At 43.8% G+C, this 19,989-nt stretch overlaps 1 protein-coding gene across 1 annotated transcript in view; it reads left to right on the forward strand.

Moving 5' to 3' along the window:
* Window positions 1-19,989, forward strand: part of LOC117828633 (cadherin-20-like) — a 146,058-nt gene that overhangs the window by 90,406 nt on the left and 35,663 nt on the right. The window contains exon 3 of the mRNA XM_034705816.1: window positions 17,078-17,374. Within this exon, the coding sequence (XP_034561707.1) occupies window positions 17,156-17,374 (219 nt within the window). The 5' untranslated portion in view covers window positions 17,078-17,155. The remainder of the gene's footprint in view (window positions 1-17,077; window positions 17,375-19,989) is intronic.

Genomic DNA, 19,989 nt, shown 5'->3' on the forward strand with positions numbered 1-19,989 from the left:
TAGGGGGTTAGGGTTAGGGTTAGGGTTAGGGGGTTAGGGTTAGGGTTAGGGGGTTAGGGTTAGGGTTAGGGTTAGGGTTAGGGTTAGGGGGTTAGGGTTAGGGTTAGGGGGTTAGGGTTAGGGTTAAAGGCGAAAGCCCCGCCTCTTTGCATCACACTTAGCTTGGAGGTTGTGTTCAGCATTTCCAACATGGCACCCGTCGACGATCCAAAAGCTTCGTACTCTGCTTCATCTTGACCAGACTTATAAGCGTCATTTTGGGCTGCAAAGATCGTCTTCTTTGAATGGGTGTTTCTGCAGCCAGCCTCTAGTGGACGCTCAAGGAACTGCAGTTTTTAACACTTCAGATTTTAAGACTGGAGGTTGTCGCTTGGAACTGACTCCAATACTTTTCTGTAACAACTTGTAAAGAGTGGAGAGCGACTGAAACTGAGAGTAGCGCGATAAGCCCCTGCTCAGTCGCAGAGGAAACCCCATAGCAGTGTCACGTGAGCCTCTGTTTTGACTTCCACACATTCAGAAGATGTAATTTATTTCTCAGTGCTGTGGAGTATTCTGATAAATCTTGCAGTTCACCGAGTGTTCGCTCCCTCCTTCTGAAAAGACGAGTTGAACAAAGTGAGACTTATCCATCAGGTAAACGCTGCGGATATTACTCCTTACCTTCCTCTCTGAACCCTTCATAATGAGCAGAATAAATTCAACTCAAGAAGTCGCTGAGGAAACATGTCCCTATCACCATTTCTCAGCACTGTAAAAAAAACACTATATAATGAAAGAATAGAAAAATAAGGAGCGGAGCAGCAGCCTAGAACCCTGCTTGTTTCTGTGTAGTATATTCTCATTTCTGTTTAAACATGCTTCAGTACATCTCCAATATGATTCCACTCCCCCACTCCGTCTCTCCTCCTGTGGAGAAATCTTGCGAGAGCCTCGACTCTGAAAACCTCTTTTTGCTGCATTAATTCCATGATTGCTTAAATGAAACACTGCTATTTTCCTCACTCGCTGCTAAACAGGGATCAGATCTGCGTGACCATGACTAATCTTCCACTGCGCCTTTTTGTGCGTATTGGCGTGCACCTAATTTTTCAGGATCTTTTTGCCAATTTGGGAAACTAATTGCTTTGACTCTAACTGGGCAAGCGGCGGACTATAATGCAGTTTAAAGCTTCATCTTTTGTGCCCCATAAATCCCTCTGCAGATCCAGCCGTGTACGACGCCGGCTCATTAAAATGCATTAGGGCAGGTTCTCCGGCCTTAGAGGGAAGGTGCTTTTTCTCCCCCCCCCCCTCCCTCTTCATCCCTTTTGCGTTTTCTACTTGGCTGGGTTGTGATCCAAGCGCCTCCTGCACCCCACACACTCCTGAGTTTTTCCTCACCACGCTGGTCACTTTATTCATTTGCAAATACTCAGAGAAGAAATGAATTGCTTTTAGGGTGCATGCAGGAGCATTTCCCTCCACTGCTTCCTATCTACTCCCCTCATTCCTCCACGCTTTGCAAGCCTCCCTCTTTGACTCCCACCCCCCCTTCTACGCTGTAATTTCACCCCCAATACCGCTGTCAATCTACCCCCCCTACAGCTCCCTCTCTCCCCTCCTCCTCCTCTTCTCCTCTCTTGCCTTCCCATGCCAGCAGCGGCTGTAGATGGCTGGAGCCGGAGGAGGCCGTCCCACTGATTGTAAAGAGTGGGACAATTGCTCCTTTAGTCTGATTGGGTCCCAAGATAGGGCAACACAAGGGGTGAAGAGTGTGTGCAGACGGCAAAGAGAGGCAGTGACAGAGGAGGGAGTGGATAGAGAAGACATACTTTTTTTTTAAACAGATGAGGAGAAACTTTTACAAAGAGGACAGCGAGAGAGCAAGGACTCAAGGTGACTTTAGGGAAACTGATGCACTGCAGGCAGTCGTCGCTTTTACAACTTTTACAAGGCAAATTTAGCGAGCGTGCAGGGAGAGGAGGAACAAAGAGATAAAGAGACGAGGAAAAACGAGCATTTTTCACAGAAGAAGGAAGGAAACGAAGGAAAGTAGGAGGGAGGAAATGGAATAAAGTTGAATAGGAAAGAAGGTAAGGCTTGGGGAATTTTCTACTTTTAAAAAATGATCCTTGACTTACACCGGTCATGTTTTGAAAAACAATCGCCGATAATGCTTTAAAGCTGCAAACAGGGGAGCGGGGAGGGAGGATGATTTAAGCGTGGCTGGGGGATTCGTCAGCTGGAGGTGGAGTGCAGAGATGAGTGAGACACGTGGTTGGGAGCACCATCTCACCATCTCCCCTCCTGAGCCTGAATCAATACTTCATTTTTTTTAATGTGCTAATTGATAAACATCGTTAAGAAGGACGGATGCTGCACCGTCAAAAGTAGGTCATGCTGATAATGCATGAGGGAGAGAAAGGTTTCAGAGGAGTGCAAGAAAACTTTTGTGAACAGGAGGATCGGATTCTGAGCACGTCTGCTTCTGTCACTACTTCAAACAAGTCATGCTGAAGGAGAGGAATGCCTATCTGCTTTTTTACGGACCTCTGTTTGGCATTCAGACCTCGCGCCTCGCTCTGAGTCAAGGTTCTGGTTTCTCAAGATGAGGGCAGATTCATTTTTTTTCTCATTCTATAAAAGCCATTAAGCTATCGCCCGTCTTGTAAGCTCAGCCGACATATAAGACGGCAGATTGGCAGGTGTGCTCTCGCCGGGGCAGGCAGACTTTTCTTGCTATTATCAGTGTCAGCATGAGGCGTTGAAGGATCCTGTGAAAGATGAGCGTTGTGAGCAGGCCTCCATATTAACAACACCTTTCAGGTTTCCGTGCAGCGGCTTGTAGGTTGAGATATCTGAAATGACACTCCAAACATGGGTTAGAAAAAAAAAAGAGCAGCTGCAGCAGCAGCAGCCACATGCAGGGGAACTGTACATCCAGCTCCAAAGCCCTCACATTCAAACCAGAGGAGCATGCTATTAATGTTACAATGTTACAATGTCATTTAGCAGACGCTTTTATCCAAAGCGACGTACATACGAGAGCAAGAACAACACAAGCAAAGATCTAGACAAGAGGAAACAAGATCAGTAAGAGTAACAAAGTGCTTCAAGTCCATTTGGGTGCAGGTACAGCCAAGCAGTGTAAAGGCAATGCACAAAGTAAATAAGGAACATCTACAATGAAGGAACCAAACCATTTAAGACCTTCCATTATCATCATCAACAATTAACATCACCCCAATAATGACCAAAGTACCAAGTGCTGGGTCACTCCAGACCTGAACACAGATCCCCAGAGTAGAGCAGGACAGTGAGAGTCAACTGTAGCTGGAAGACATGATCTGCCACTGGGGACAACAGTGGAGAACAGTCTAGCTAAGTGCATAGTGCTTCTTAAAGAGCTGGGTCTTTAGCTGTCTTTTGAAAGTAGAGAGGGACTCTGCAGATCAAACGGAGTTGGTCAATTCATTCCACCATTTAGCAGTCCCTCCAGGAATCAACGCAAATTCCAAAGGAGAGGAGCCTGTTCACGCAAATTCAACCAATCAGCGCGATTTTTCCGCGGCCCTGCAATTTTTTACAATCACTGCAACTTTCCCGCAAATTTGACCAATTACCTCAATCCCAGCCCCTGCACGTCATCGGGTTTGTCGTCAATTTGACTTCCTTGGAACATAAACGTAAGTCCTCACTTGATCGGCACTTTTCAACAACAAAACACGCACAGAGAACGGGTGAAAAGAGGACAGCAGGCAGGACAAGTGACCATGACAACGTTGTTATTTATAGATTGAGGGGCTCAGTGTTAGCTTGGTCTCTACCTGCAGCAGGTGTGCTTTATGAACCAGCTCTCCTCACCTCCATGCATCTGTCTCATCTTCATTGAGGATTTTTACCCCCCGGTGTGCGTTAGTGACAAAGACACAACCGGGGGGACGTCTGTTTACTATGTGATGTTTGACGTTGTTGCCGTGGTTACCGTAAAAAGCTCTGCATCTACAGCTTGATTTAATCCAGTTTGGTGAAACATCAGACACATTCAGTAAGTTTTGATCAACTCCTCGTCATCAAAGATGCAGATTCATTTCAGAGTGCCGTGAACTGACAGCGCATCAGTCGCTGCGAGGTGCATTCAGGGACCGTCGTAAATGTGCAATACAGTCCTTTCATGGCATTTTTCTGTGAATCAAGAGAATCAAAATACATTCAGTGGCCACATCAAGAATGCTTTCTAAAAACAACTGTAATTTAGCGTATTTACTTGCCCCTGAGATGTTAATGGGGGAAAAAAGCAAAAAAAAAACAATCTCAATTTTTTCAAAAAGCTGTCGCAAATTCAGTCAACTGTAGCTGGAAGACATGATCTGCCACTGGGGACAACAGAGGAGAACAGTCTAGCTTAAGTGCATAGTGCTTCATAAAGAGCTGGGTCTTTAGCTGTCTTTTGAAAGTAGAGAGGGACTCTGCAGATCGAATGGAGTTGGTCAATTCATTCCACCATTTAGGGGCAACAGAAGAGAATGTGAAAGGATCCGTCCTGAAGACACCGCTGTTTAATTTGTGGCTGGGTGACACTGATTGCAAACTTTTTCCAGATGACGCTCATGCATAGTGACATCATTTCCATGCACCAGTGCCTGGGATGAATGCCAGTTTGTGTGATTTAATTTCTCCATAAATGACAAGGCTCCTTTTATGGCTTCCACGAAGCGATGAATGAACTCAATGTGCATCCGAGGGCGGAGGAGGAGGAGGAGGAGGAGGAGAGGGAGACGAAAAGTGAGAGAAGGGATTACAGAGTGGAAGCAGAAAAACAAAACAAGCCTAAAGTTAGAGCAGGAGAGTCACGCATCTGCTGGAAATGTGGAGTGTTTTTATTGTGGTTTGTAGAGCGAACTTCTGAAGCACATGAAGGCAGATTCAGAGAGGAGGGAGGGGACGAGTAATTAAAAGCACCTTACAGTAAAAGGAGCCGCAGGGAGGGGGGACGCTCGTCACTGCACAGCGGTGGCGGTGCACACAGCTGCACGCGCCGCGGCCCGGGGAGCTCCCCACAATTAGAGAGCACGGCGGAGGCAGGTTCAAAGCCTGCCCCCATGCCAGCGTCTCTGTCCTGAGGGGGGGGGTGATGAGCATGGAGCAACGAGGACGAATAGAGGGTAGCACTGACAACACAGTGTGCAGGCATGCTGTGCGTACACAGAGAGCTCGTATTTAAACCCACACACACACAAACAACTGTGTGATGTTAGGGGAGGGAGCGAGCCGGGGACAGAAAACACACCTCGCTTTCAGCCGGGCGGGTTCTTTGAAGGCTGTCGTTGCTCCCTAGGAGCCAGCTCGCCAAACTGGGTCCTTGCTCCGGGCGGTGATGATACAGAAACATGAAGACCAGGCCATCTTTTTTTTTTACAAACATACCTGAGGCCATGCCATACATAGAAGAAGTCTGAGTTTAATTACACGTGAATGAGCAGATGCACATTCGGAAATATTAAAAAGCATGCTAGGTGGATGTTGCACGTCACTTCAGCTCTCTGCTCAGGATCTAAAACTTGTTGTTTGGGGTTTCCTGTCAGACCTGTTTGTCTGTTTGCACTGGAAGTTGTTGTTTATTTATTGGTGCTAATGTGAAGGAAGCTGTGTGTGTGCAGCAGGGAACTTCTTTCAATTTTGCAACAACTTTTGTCATGATTTTGTAATGTTCTATTCGAAATCACAGTTGGTTACAGCTTTCGTGCACGAAAGATTTCATGTCGTGTTGTTTCGTGACACTGTATCTTTTGAACTTTTTTACATTTTGCAACAACGATTTGCATGATTGTGTTTTGTGACATTAAAGTTGGTTTTAGCTTTTAACTTTTAAGTAACGTAGAAGCTTTCAGCCTACATGCACAAATCCAAAAGTTTTTGTAAAGTGTAGGAGCCATGTGTGTGTGTTTTATATGTGACGTGTTGGTAAGTGCTGTATATTGATGTGAGGGGGGGTGTGTGCACTCTGCTGGCACTTGAGTGGTGGGTACGTCACTGTGGGTGTGTGCACGGTGGTTACAAATAATTCCACGCACCTGTAGTCTGTTGTAGGGATGGGCGATACCAGACTTTTTCAATAGGTATGCGATTTTTCAAAATAATGGTAATTTTTAGAAAAGAGATCATTACACTTAAAGACAAATTACATAAGACATACCAGCCATTAGTAGCAAATTTATTACAAAAGAAAATAAATCAGTACAATTGAATAAAAAAAATGCTTATAAATGTAAAAATAATAACATAAATATGAATAAAATACCACCTACATAAAAATGTGAAGATTTCTTAATCTTCTTAAAGATGAGCTTCCACTTTTTACATATTAAATAACTATTTAGGCTTCCTGAGAACAATGCTTAAAACATTCTAAAACACTTAACACAATAATAATAATAATAATAATAACATAAATATGAATAAAATAAATTAAAATACCACTAACATAAAAACATGCAAATGTGCACATTCTTAAAGATTTCTTAATCTTCTCAAAGATCAACTATAACTTTCTACATATTAAATAACTATTTAGGCTTCCTGAGAACAATGTTTAAAAAAACCTAGAACACTTAAAGGATGCTTTTTGGGGTTTTCTTTGTCCCATATTGTGGTCTATTGTCCATGGGTGAAAAATAACACCACACCGCGCTACGTTTTCTCTCCATTCTGAAGCTCTCGTTGTTGATGCATGCATGTTGCAGAAGTGTGCACAAGTGTGGCTGTGCGCCCGCCGCTGCGCACAAGGTTCTCAAGTCACCTAGGTCATGTGACACGGGCCACTGGCCTCAGTCACCACAGTCATGTGACACGGGCACGGGCCAGCTAAATATATCGAGGATTTTTTTGGCACAAATTAATGAAAACGTTTGGAGTTGATGCAGCCACCCAAGTTGTATAATATCGATATTTTTTAAAAGGAATCGATACCAAATGAGTAGCTTGTGAATATCGAAGTATCGATCCCGTGGTATCGATCCGCCCATCCCTAGTCTGTTGGTTTTGTTAACGAGGAAGGGTGAGTCGGGAGTGACACTTTCTGTTGACCGCTACGCTTAACAACACATTAGTTTTGCCGTTCTGTACTTTGTCTTGTGTTGTATGAAGCATCTGTTCAAGTTGCGCATCGCTAGAAATAAAGAGCATTAACGAGCATTAGAAGTGGATGTGTGTTTCTGTGAGTGCGCGTCACAGGTAAACTCCCGTGTTTAGCCTTCCGCGGCGTGTCGGTTTTTGTTTGGTTAAATCGTCAGTCAGCCGCAACATAAAGTCTGACTTTAAAGAGTTTTAAATGGTTTAATGTCTGTGAGCAAAACTTTTCAAGAGCATCAGTGTTTCACTCTGAGATTAATTACACGTGAACAAGCAGATAAACATTCAGTTGTTTATTTATTGGTGCTTCTGTGAAGGCAGTTCAGTGTGTGCAGCAGTTAGTCCACGAAAGATTTCGTGTCGTTTCGTGACATTGTACCTAAATGTAAAATTAGATTCACTTCCATACACAAAATATTTCTTGTGTGACGTGAAAATCATGTCGTATCGTTTCTTACTGGAAAATTAGATCCAGTTTGAACTTCTTCACGTTTTGCAACAACTTGTTGCACGATGGTGTTTTGTTTTATTTGACATTAAAGTTGGTTTTAGCTTTTAACTTTAAAGTAAGAAGCTTTGAGCCTACGAGCACAAAACCGAAAGTTTTTGTGAAGTCTGACTTTAAAGAGTTTTAAATGGTTTAATGTCTGTGAGCAAAACTTTTCAAGAGCATCAGTGTTTCACTCTGAGTTTAATTACACGTGAACAAGCAGATAAACATTCAGTTGTTGATTCATTGGTGCTCCTGTGAAGGCAGCTCAGTGTGTGCTGCAGTTCGTCTACGAAAGATTTCGTGTCATCTTGTTTAGTGACATCGTACCTTAATGTAGAATTAGATTCAGTTCCGTCCACGAAAAATTGTGACGTGAAGTTCATGACGTATTGTAACTTACTGTAAAATGAGATCCAGCTTGAACTTCTTTAAACTTTGCAACAACTTTTTGCATGATTTTGTTTTGTTCTATTTGAAATTTAAGTTTTTTATAGCTTTACATTTTTAAGTACTAGAGTAACCTTTTGCCTACGTGCACGAAAACTGAACATTTTTGAGACGTCTGACTTCTAAGAGTTTTCAATTGAATGGCTTCATGTAAATGAGCAAGACTTTTCAAAAGCATCAGTGTGTCACTCTGAGTTTAATTATACACGAACGAGCAGGTAAACATTTGGAAATATAAAAATAACACCCCTGGTGGATGTGGCACGTCACTTCAGCTCACTGTTCGGGATCTAACGTGTATTGCTAGTGTGCACAGGCTTGTTGTTTTTGTATTGATACTACTGTCAGGGCAGTTCAGTGTGTGCAGCAGTTCGTCCACAAAAGATTTCGTGACATCGTACCTTACTGTAAAATTAGATTCACTTCCGTCCACGAAAGATTTCTTGTCATGACGTGAAGTTCGTGAGGCATCGTAACTTACTGTAAAATTAGATCCAGCTTTTTTAAATTCTGCAAGAACTTTTTGCATGATTTTGTTTTGTTCTATTTGAAATTAAAGTTGGTTATAGCTAACGCCCAAGAAAGATTTTGTGTCGTTTCGTGACATCATACCTTACAGTTAAATGAGATCCAGCTTGACCTTCTTTAAATTTTGCAACAACCTTTTGCTTGATTTTGTTTTGTTCTATTTGAAATTTAAGTTGGTACACGCTTTACATTTTTAAGTATTACAGTAACTTTTTGCCTACGTGCACGAAACTGAACATTTTTGTGTCATCTGACTTTTAAGAGGTCTCAATTGCATTGTTTAATAACCATGAGCCAGACTTTTCAATAGCATCAGTGTTACTTTTTTAAATTCTGCAACAACTTTTTGCATGATTTTGTTTTGCCCTTTTTTTTTATTTAAGTTGGTAATAGTTTAAAATGTTATAATTATTATAATTATAGCAATTTGTCCACGAAAGATTTTGTCCTTTCATGACATTGTACCTTACTGTAAAATTAGATTGAGTTCCGTCTACGAAAGAGTTCGTGCCGTTTCATGACATCGTATTTAACTTTAAATTTTGATACAGCTTGAACTTCTTCTCATCCTGCAACAATTGTTTTCATGATTGTGTTTCCCTTTATTTGAAATTGAAGTTGATTATAGTTTTTAACTTTCAAGTACTATAGGAACATTTTGCCTACGAGCACGAAACTAAACGTTTTCGTGACGTCTGACTTTTAAGAGGTCTCAATTTTAAAGTTAATAACCATGACTTTTCAATAGCATCAGTATTTAAAGTCTTCATGTACAGAGAATAAATGTGCAGCATTGTTTGCATGAGACTTGTTAAACGTATGTACCTTAAAGCTGCACCAACCAGAGGCCGTGCCCTGCTTTTGAAAAGTTAGAGCAGAGTCTGAATTTAAATTTGTGTAGATAAGTGAATAAACAGTCTGAAATTAAAAATATATACCCTCTGTGCAGGAATGTGGCCCGTCACGCTCGGCTCTTGACCCGGGAAGTGAAATTAGATCCAGCCTCGACTCTCCTACATTTTTGCAACAGGCTTATTGTGCTCGGCTTATTTAAAGACACTTTCTCATGCCGGGGGGATTCAGCTTCTTAAAAAAAGGCAGTCAAAGTGCATCCATGCGAGCCCCCCCCCAGCCGCCCGGAGGTCGGAGATATGCAGAGCCTTCGTGGTGGCGTCACTCTCCACCGTGCAAAATCAATTGTGGTTAACAAATTGGCCGTGACGTTTTGCCCTGCCGGGGTGGGAGGATCCCGTTTTCATGCTTCCACCCAGTTTTTAAGGACCCTTTTCCACAGTCTGGGAGGCCTCCTTTAAGAGAGGAGCTGAGTGCAGCACAGACATGGCCACTGTGAAATTAACACTTAATAATGCTCCACATAGCACCTAAACAGGGCCGAACCATGCTAATGCACCACACACTGAGATATAGCCCTCGCTAACCTCTCTCAGGAAATGGAAGTTTGGAGCAGCAAAGGGGCTGAGTGACGTTCTTGTCAACTTGAAGACTGGAACTAATGATTATTTCTGCGATTACTCAAGTAATCATTTGGTCAGTTAAAGGTCAGACAAACGTGAAAAACAACTTGACATTTTCCCAAAGCCGAAAAAGATTTCTCCTCTGAGGCGCCAAGCGGTTAAAATCACAAACTTTTGAAGCTTAAAGAAACCGAAGAGAATCAGAAAGTTTGAGAAGCTGGACTGAGACATCACATCACATATTGAAAATGACCAGAACAAGAATTTTAAGATATCTCCATCTGACATTTAATTTTTGATAGCTGAGCATTAGAGCTGCTTGACTTTTCAGCATCAATTTTCACGGATGGTTTGTTTGATGACTTCTGAGAGAGCCGTGATAAACAAATAAACAAACAAGCAAAATGCATTGTTGCTTATAGAACAAATAGGAACAAACACCCTGTTTACACCGGACTACTGGAGACCTCAGGGTTTAGTAAGGACTTGTTTGTTTGTTTTGAGTGCAGAATATTAATTTAGTGTTTGAAAGTCATCCCCCAGATATCAATCAATCTTTATTTGTATATCGCCAAATCACAAACAAGCATTATCTCAAGACGCTTTTACAAACCTCTGAGTATTTAGCAAGTTACAGTGGCGAGGAAACACTTCCTTTAACAGGCAGAAACCTCCAGCAGGACCAGACTCATGTTAGACACACATCTGCTGAGACCGTGTTGGAGAGAGGGATAGAGGGAGGTGAAGAGAGAGAGAGATGATAGTGGGGAGACGGATAGTAGTAGTTGTAGCAGCTGGAGTCTGGCACGTCCACAGCAGCAGAGATCCAGAGGAACCTACGAGACAAGGGAGCTCAGGGACTCCAGAAAGGTCTAAGAAAAGAGAGAAGAGAGGGAGAGGAGGAGAAAGAAAAAGAGACAAAGGACGAAGAAACATGGAAAGAACAAAGAGAGAAAGAAAGAAGAAAAGAGAGAAGTGAAGAAAGAAAGAAAGGAATAAAAGAAAGAAAGAAAGAAAGACCCAAAAAAGGAATCTTCAGCAGAGATCCAGAGGAACCTACGAGACAAGGGAGCTCAGGGACTCCAGAAAGGTCTAAGAAAAGAGAGAAGAGAGGGAGACCAGAAGAAAGAAAAAGAGGAGAATAAATGGTGAAGGAAAGGATAGAAGGAAAGTATGGGATAAGAAAAGGAGACATAAAGGATGATAAAACGTGGAAAGAACAAAGAGAGAAAGAAAGAAAGAAAGAGGGAATGAAATAAAGAAAGAAAGGATTAAGGGATAAAAGTAAGGACGGAAGAAAGAAGGAAAGAAGAAAAAAGAAAGAGAGAAAAAGGAAGGAAGGAGAAGGACTGAAAGACAGAAGAAAAGAAAGCAGGCAGGAAGGAAAGAAAGAAATGAAAGAAGGAAGGAAGAATGAAAGAAAGAAAGGACCCAAAAAAGGAATCTACAGCAGAGATCCAGAGGAACCTACGAGACAAGGGAGCTCAGGGACTCCAGAAAGGTCTATGGTTAGTAACTTTAATGGGACAGGAAGAGTTAAAGTAAGAGACAGGCAGAGAGAGGAAAGAGAGAGGGAAAGACAGGATCCCAGTGTGTCAGTCTAAGCCTATAGCAGAATAACTAAGAGCTGGTCCAAGCCTGATCCAGCTCTAACTATAAGCTTTATCAAAAAGGAAAGTTTGAAGCCTACTCTTAAAAGTAGAGAGGGTGTCTGCCTCCTGATTCCAAAGGAGAGGGGTCTTATAACTGAAGGCTCTACCTCCCATACTACTTTTAGAGACTTTAGGTACGACCACCAGGCCTGCATGTTGGGAGGCCTGCTGATATGATGTCAGGACTTGGAGTAATAGTGTGTCAACAAGCTACAGAATCAAACCCCAGGTGTAAAAGTGAGAAAGTTGAAAACTGGTCAGCTCAAGATTTCCTCCTCTGAAGGATTAGAGCGAACTCTCTCTGCAAGGAGGACTATAGCCTCAATATGTGGGGCTCTTAGACCACTAGGCCACCAGCACCCCTTGTAAACATATTTTAATAGGAGAGCCAGTGGGGATTTGACTGCTTTTGCAGCCAGCCTCTAGTGGATGTTTGGGGAACTACAGTTTTTGCACGTCTGCATTAGCTGTAATTTGCAGGTCTGGAGGTTGGTGCTTGGTTTTGATGCAGTTTTGCAAGATTGACTTTAAGAGATTGCACCCAAAGAGCTTTCCAGACCTTTATTTTAGATTTAACAACCCAGCCTTGATAAATATTAATAACAGGCAGAAAAAAGGCGAAAAAGGAAACTATAACTCTGCCAATAAACTCTTCCAAATCACAAAAAACCCACTCAATGGTGGACTTCTGTTAACACAGGATCTCTGTTTGTTGAAATATGTTGGATTATTTGTAGTGAAGGTTTTACTCTGCAGATTACCATGGGATTAAGACTGAACCTGACCCCTGAATGCCTGAGTATTGAGGACCCAGGTAGCACTTGTTGCATGGATAGTCTCAGAAATTGGCGAAGTTTTGGTCTAAGTCTTTTAAACTCAGACTCAAGCTCCTGTCATTGTAACACAGGGATGAAAAATGTCCCTTTAAATTGAATGGTGAATCTCTGGCTCATTAATCCGAGCAGGTGGAGTTAGCGAGATTACGTCTGCCCGCCTCAGCCCAGTGGTGGTTCGGTCAGACGTGCTGCAGCAGGTGTTTCCTGTTTGTTTTCCTCCATTAGACGGAAAAACATCCACCTCTCTCTTTGCGTAGGAGCAGTTTGATTTAGTCTGTTGTTGTCAGATCGCAGCTAATGGAGCAGCAGGTGGACTTGGAGTAAGATGATACAACAATATGGCCTATCATTTTGTCACACCAGCTGCTCCCCCTGACAATCACCATCTCTTCCTCTGTCACTCAATTTCCTCTTCTGTCTCTGCAAACACGTTTTTCCTTTCAGGGTTTGTTCCAGCAGACATAAAAATCGGATGTTCCTACACCTGTTATCTTTTTGCTTTTCGCACTAACATCTCCATTTTTTCTTCTTATGGTAAACAAAAGCAGATTTTCAGCCAAGGGAGGTATTTCAGCTCGGTGGGAAAACACCTCTCGGCTTTAAGCCTGGTAAATCTCTCTCATATGATTCCTCCTCCTCCTCCACCCTCCTCCATCCTCCCATCCTCCCTGAAATATCCGCCTTTCACAGCTTGTGTGGTGACACCAGCTGCTTTCTGTCTTTAAACAAGTGGCATGCCATAAGATTAGCCAAAGAGAGATGTGTGAAATGTTTAGCCGGCACAATTACATAGCATGTCACCTCATTAGTTTTGACAAAATGGAGCAAAAAAGCCCGGGTGCCAAGCTGTGACCTTTCGGGGGGCGGAGCTGGAGAGGCGAGGCCGAGGGGTTTGTGAGCTAATTTGACTTCATAATGGGAACCAGGCGGCTTGAATGGGCAGAAAAGAGGGGAGCAAGGGAGGTCAAGTGTCACCCATCCTGCCAAGCAGCTCTCTGGCAGGGTGAGGAGGAGGAGGCCTGGAGACACACACTCCAACACTCCAACACACACACACACACACACAGCCTCCCTCCTGCTGACAATGCAGCCACGCCCCCCACCCTTCCCTGCCTTTTGTGCCTCTTCAACAATGATTAACTGAGTTTGGCGATTCAGAGAGTCTACACCCGCACAATGCACTCTCTCTTACAAAACATAATGGAGTCAACCCGCGAGTCAAACAGTCTCTCTTTCTTCCGCTGGTTATTCTGTCAGCCTTCAAATTTCCCCGTCTCCCCCCTGCTAACAGCCTCTCTGCTTTTATTCTCCTTTCACTCCGCTCTCCTTTTCTTGCCTTTTGACCATAAATCCGTCTATTTTACCCCCGGAGCTCGTTAATGCAAGCGAGCGAGCAGATGCCGGCGTCCTCCTGATACATAAAAATAAGATGCAGATGGAAACAGGCGGCGGCGGCGGCGTAGCAGCGTGGGTGCCGTGCACTGCATTTCTAAAAAGGTATCGATTCCCCTGAATCGATGTGCAACCTTAAAAAATCATCTCCTGCAAAAAAAAATCAGCGGAACTGACCTCGCTGATCTGAGAGATTCGTGTAATGTTTGAATCGAAAAGAGCAACACAGAAGGAGAAAGTGGTTAGAGGGGAAAGCACAGAGGCCTTAAATCAGAGGAGTGATGAAAAAACACCTTACACTTGTAATGAGCGGTGTGCAGCGCTGACGGGAACTTGTAGAACATGGTGTGAGTAAAAGCTGAGCAGGGGTGCTAACAGAAACACAACAGTCTCAGAACATCACACCCCCGAGCCTTTTACAGGAGGTGTGAAGGAGCTCACCTCTCCTCATGACAGGGAGAGGAGGAGGAGGAGGAGGAGGAGGAGGAAGGGAAGGAGCGCAGTTGCACTTTTTTTTTTATTCGGGATGTGAAATGCCTGATTCTCCCGAGCTGGAGGGAAAAGAGCTGAAGCTGGTGGTTTCAAGGTGTACGACTTATTTCTGTCTTCACCTGCAGGATACAGAAAGTGGAGCGAAATCTACAACAGATGTGATTTTTATTTTTACAGGGTTTGATGACAAATCTGTGTGCAAAGCCTGTCACGTGTGTTTGGCGTGGGATCCATGCATCTGTAATGACGCTTCTAAAGTTCCTGTGTAACGTTTTCAGCCTTTATATGACCCACAAACATGGCAAGATCCTGTTGCTGCTGCAGGGGGTTAGGTGTTTGACCGCAGCCCCATTAGAATGAATGGGGGGAGACAGAGTTTTTGACATGTACTGCAAGCAGCCACTAGGGGGAGCAGTTTTTGTGGCAGCCGAGCAAGATGACGTCCATTTTATATGCAGTCTATGGGAAAGACATGCAGCAAATAGTTGAGGCCGAGAATTGAACCCTTGACCTCTGTGACCAAGACTATAGCCTCTATTTAGGTTAGGTTAGGTGTCATATGCAGGGATGAATCGTACCCCAAAGATCCATCATGAGTGCACATCCCTCGTGTCTGGCTGTAGAGGGAGTCACATGACTTCTTTGTCCGTGCATCTAAAGTCTGGTTTATACGTGATTGTGCGCACCATATAATTGTGCGTCTATGTGTCTGCGTCACTCTGCAGTACTCCTCCGAAACACTTGAGGGCAGTGTGGTCTCTATATCCGAGCATATTATGTTAAATGTTAAATTACAGCTGATACATGTTGCTGTTGATCGTACAGAAATGATTGGAAGAAAAGAAAAGAGAGAAGATTAAATGTATGGAAGATTCTAAAAGTGTTGTAAATGCAGGAAATATGATGCCACCCAGCGGACCAATCACATGGCTCGTTGTCCGCCCTCGTTTCGGCACGTAGCTATATTTTGGAGGAGGTGCACGCAAGTTACTTGTGCAGACTTCTCCGTTGGAAATTCGAACCAAACATAGACCTGCGTTGTTTTATTCGAAGCAGAAGTGTAAACCAGGATTAATGGTTGAAAACCCCAAACTCTGACCACTAGGTGGCAGTGTTGTTATATCTCTGCAGCTTTTTCTTCTTTAAATGATATGAAAGCTGAAAGACAAGAAATGTGGGGAGTAGAGAGCGGGGGAAGACATGCAGGAAATGGTAGAGGCCGGGAGTTGAACCCATGACCTCTGCGACAAGGACTATAGCCTCTGTATACGGTCAAATTCCACCAGATCCATATCCGGTCCATCTCCAATCCGTCATAGCACTCAATCTGATAGGTTTCTATTCTAGTCAATGTGTTAACTTCCACTGGATCCACTCCGTTGCGACCCTGATCCGGCAGATCAGAGCCCTCCAGATCAGATACACAAGACTAAATGCACAACACCTGTAGAGACACGTAGAATCTCAGAACTAAACCAGTAGATGTTGTCGAGTCCTGTGATGCTGATACACCTCTTCTGAGATGTAGAATTGGAGGGAGACAGTGAGTGACGTTAGCTTATCACTTCAGCTGGTCCTTGCTAACTATCAGTCGTCATAGCTGTATTACTTCCTACGTCTCAATGTTGGATCGCTTGTTATGTTCTGCATCAGAGTCTGATTGCTGTGTTCGCAAATGTCTAAACAACCCAGACTAACGGCCAAATTCCACCAGATCCATGTCCGGTCCGTCACGGCTTTGGAGCTGATAGGTTTCTATTCTAGTCAATGTGTTAACTTCCACTGGATCCACTCCGTTGCATTCCGGCTGTGGATCAGATACGCAAGACTTCTATTTTTGCCGGATGCCGGAGCACGACGCGTCAATCTCATCAGAGCAGATGGAGCGGGACAGGAAGTCAGGTTTAACCAAAACAAAATGAAAACATCCGGTTAATTTTCAGAATAAAACACTCTGTGTTATCACCAGATCGTATTTCACTTCACTACAACAACAAACCAAAGTCATGATGAGCGGAGCCAGGCCTGGAGTCAACAGGTCAGAGGGTATTAAACCACTGTTTGGTGATTCGTGTGATTCGTATCGTAGCACCAGATTCCTCCATTATACACTCCTCTTCGAATTTCCTTGACACATGATTGTAGTATTCATGCAGCAGGTGCTTCAGCCAAGAAACCCAGTGTTGTTGTGAGATTGCATGACTACCTCACACCGACAACAAGAAACACAACCCGCGCTCCGTTCTGCTGTTGGCGACATTACAGTCCTTCCACATACCCTTGACATATTCCATCTTTTCTTCTGTATTTCTTCACCCTCTGGTGTTAGCGCCGTAATGAATGGCAGTGTGACATATTTTGTTTCATACCTATTGTCCCCGTCTTTATATCTCCGCTTGTATCGCCTCCTTTCCTCCTCCACGTGACCTCATTGGCAGAGGAAGAATAACCCCCTGCATTCAGCGGTGACACGGCACACACAGACACGGCTCATTATAACTCAACAAAAACTCAGTTGTTGGAGGGCGAATATGAAGGCAGAGGAAAATGATGTGTGATCTGCAGGTCTCTCACAGTGCAACTAAAGGGATGATGGTGTCCAAAAGAACATGAATCAGAGACTCATCTGTGTTTTCTTTCTCTTTGCAGGAAGCCACAAAGAAAAGGAACGAGCGTACAACTCTGCAACTGAAGACAGACCTTTAAAACACTATTCTGTGCTTAACAATGGGAGACGGTTCGCCTTTTCCAGCGGTTTGCAGCACCTTCCTCCCAGTGGCCCTTTGCATTCTGACCCTTCTGCCTCACAGCCTTCTGGGTAAACCTGCAGAGGAGGAAAATGCAGGCAGCTCAGCGCTCCTCCAAAGGGTAAAGAGAGGCTGGGTGTGGAACCAGTTCTTTGTCCTGGAGGAGTACACTGGCATGGAACCGCTTTATATTGGAAAGGTCAGTGTTGACTACAGGTTATACTGTATTTGCATGCACACACACACATGAAGGTATCACCTGAAGAAATGCAAACTGTACATGTTTCAGTGCCCAGTACAGGAGCAGCTTCTACGCGTGACCTTTCTGCTCGGTGTATCTCGTGTTCGCCGCTTCAGTCAAGAGATTTCAAGTCAAACTTTTCAAACAGAGCCAAAGAAGTGATCTATAGGAGAGCTCAGCAGCCTGGAGGTTATCTCCTGCTCCGCTCGAGCTGAGTGCATGAATGCAAAAGAGAAGATCACAGGTAGGCAGAGGCAAACTTCAACGACCATCCCCAATTTAATCCCTGGATGCACCGCGTCCATACTAAAGACGAGCCCTCTCTCTCTTCTGTCCACTTTGAACCGCAGCCAGACAGCAGTGATTGAGTTAATTGACTCGAACCGCAGCTTCACTCAGTCCACAGAAGTGGATCTGCAACACAACCGACATGTCTCTGAAAGGAGCAGACGAGGGCCGCTCACAAAGGGAGCACTTTGATCGGTCAGTCGCTAAAGTGAAATGAACATTTGATCAATAGTGGTGAGGACAGTCATCATCAACAGAGAGAGAGAGAGAGACAGCAATCCTGCAAACTGCTCTGAAAATTGCAAATACCGCCCGTAAACGCTGGTTTTGGGTGAAGCCTTGAGGGTTTATGTTCTGTTCCCTGTTTGACATAACATATCACCAACGTCCGCCATTACATTTGGGGTATGACAGTTGCTATCAGCGAGTTTTCATTGTTTTGATTTTATCAGCTGAAGTCAATTAAAATTATCTCTGTGAGTAAACTGCAAATGAAACTGTTGCCTAGAAGCGTTGCTATCAGTCAGTGTGTCACTGTACTGTTATGACATTCAAAGTGAGGATTGCTTCTGTTCCCCGTCATCAATCCCCAAAAAATGCCAATAAGTCCAATAAAATGAGTCGAATAGAAATTAAAGGAATGTTTTGTGACATTCAGCAGCTTTACAGGTTTTAGAGAAGAAGAAGAAGAAGAAAAAACGTACTTTATTAATTCAATTTTTTTCCACTCGTGTTAGGTTTTTTGGTCATGCTACATGCACAGTTTGCACAGTTTGCACAGTTTGCACAGTTTGCACAGTTTGCACAGTTTGCACAGTTTGCACAGTTTGCACAGTTTGCACAGTTTGCACAGTTTGCACAGTTTGCACAGTTTGCACAGTTTGCACAGTTTGCACAGTTTGCACAGTTTGCACAGTTTGCACAGTTTGCACAGTTTGCACAGTTTGCACAGTGTATATACATACAATTTTATGCACAAACATGCACTTAGGGAGAGATGTCAGAGTGAGGATGCTGCCATCAACCAAGTGCACCCCGAGTAGTTGGGGGTTTGGTGCCTTGCTCAAGGGCATCTCAGCAGTGCCCAGGCAAGTGAACCAGCATCTCTCCAGCCACCAATCCACTTGCCAAACTTCAACATACTGGGACTCGAACCTGTGACCCTTCGGTTGCCAAGCCAAGCCCCTATGGACTGAGCTACGTTGTTGTGAGGCTGCATGACTACCTCACACCGACAACAAGAAACACAACTCATTGGGCTACATTCGTTAGCATTAAATCCAAATTTGTCCGATTTTTATTTCAATAATAAACCAAAAACTGAATTTATGGATTCATTTTCTGTTCTCTAACTTCAAAAATGACGATGCTCCACCAAGTCTTCACCTCCAACAACCATGCAACACATATGAGCGAGGACTCTTCATTGATCTCACATCTTTGGCTACTTTGTCATATGAAAACTCTTAGACATGACCTGTATTAATGTCCGTCAGAAAGAAAGTGTCACTGCAGGGACTCTGTAGAAAGTTGGGCTTCAGAACCTGACTTCAGAAACCGATGGCTGAGGTCACCGAGACTACCTCCATGTTTTATTCAGGTCATGGTTGCACTGCATTGAAACTGTGAGCTTGGGTGATATTCTGCTTTGTAACAAACTTCAAGAATCACCTTTTCCGTCGTCTTCTCTCAGAGTTTTCTCAGAACTTTTCAGGATTTCTCAGTGTGCACAAGTTAAAACACATTCCTGGAAATACACTACCCTTATCCAGTTTCCAAAAAAAACCATTGACAGCATTTGTATAAGCCTGGGTTAACTTTTTAAAACACCGCAGGAACATTTATCCTCCAAAATCTCCCTTTGAACGCGATGTAAGCCGCCCTAATTAGAGTAAGAGACTAATTTCCCCGACACGGCGCAGGGATAGGAGGGGAAAACGCCAGATTCAAGGAAGTCACATGCTTCCAAAAGGCAGGGAAGTAACAAGCCCTTAGAGACTGCTGTGAAAAGGAAGTACTGTAATTGCTTATGCTGTTTCTTACAGTTCCTATAGCATGTTCACTTCAAACTTACCTCGTCTACTTTCTCATATATGTTTCCAAGCTAAGTGATTCTGACAGGCTGGACTATTTCCAGGAGAGCCACTCGCAGCAGAAAAGCATGACAAAGCAGCAGAAACAGGTACTGAAGCCTCCCTCTTGAGCATTCCTCCTTCAGCTTAGTATTCTTAGTATGCAAAGCTGTGGGGATGTTCAGGGTTTGGGCTTCAGGCCGGGGCTGAAAA

Source organism: Notolabrus celidotus, chromosome 17, assembly GCF_009762535.1.
Source record: "Notolabrus celidotus isolate fNotCel1 chromosome 17, fNotCel1.pri, whole genome shotgun sequence".
NCBI classification, from domain to species: Eukaryota; Metazoa; Chordata; class Actinopteri; order Labriformes; family Labridae; genus Notolabrus; species Notolabrus celidotus.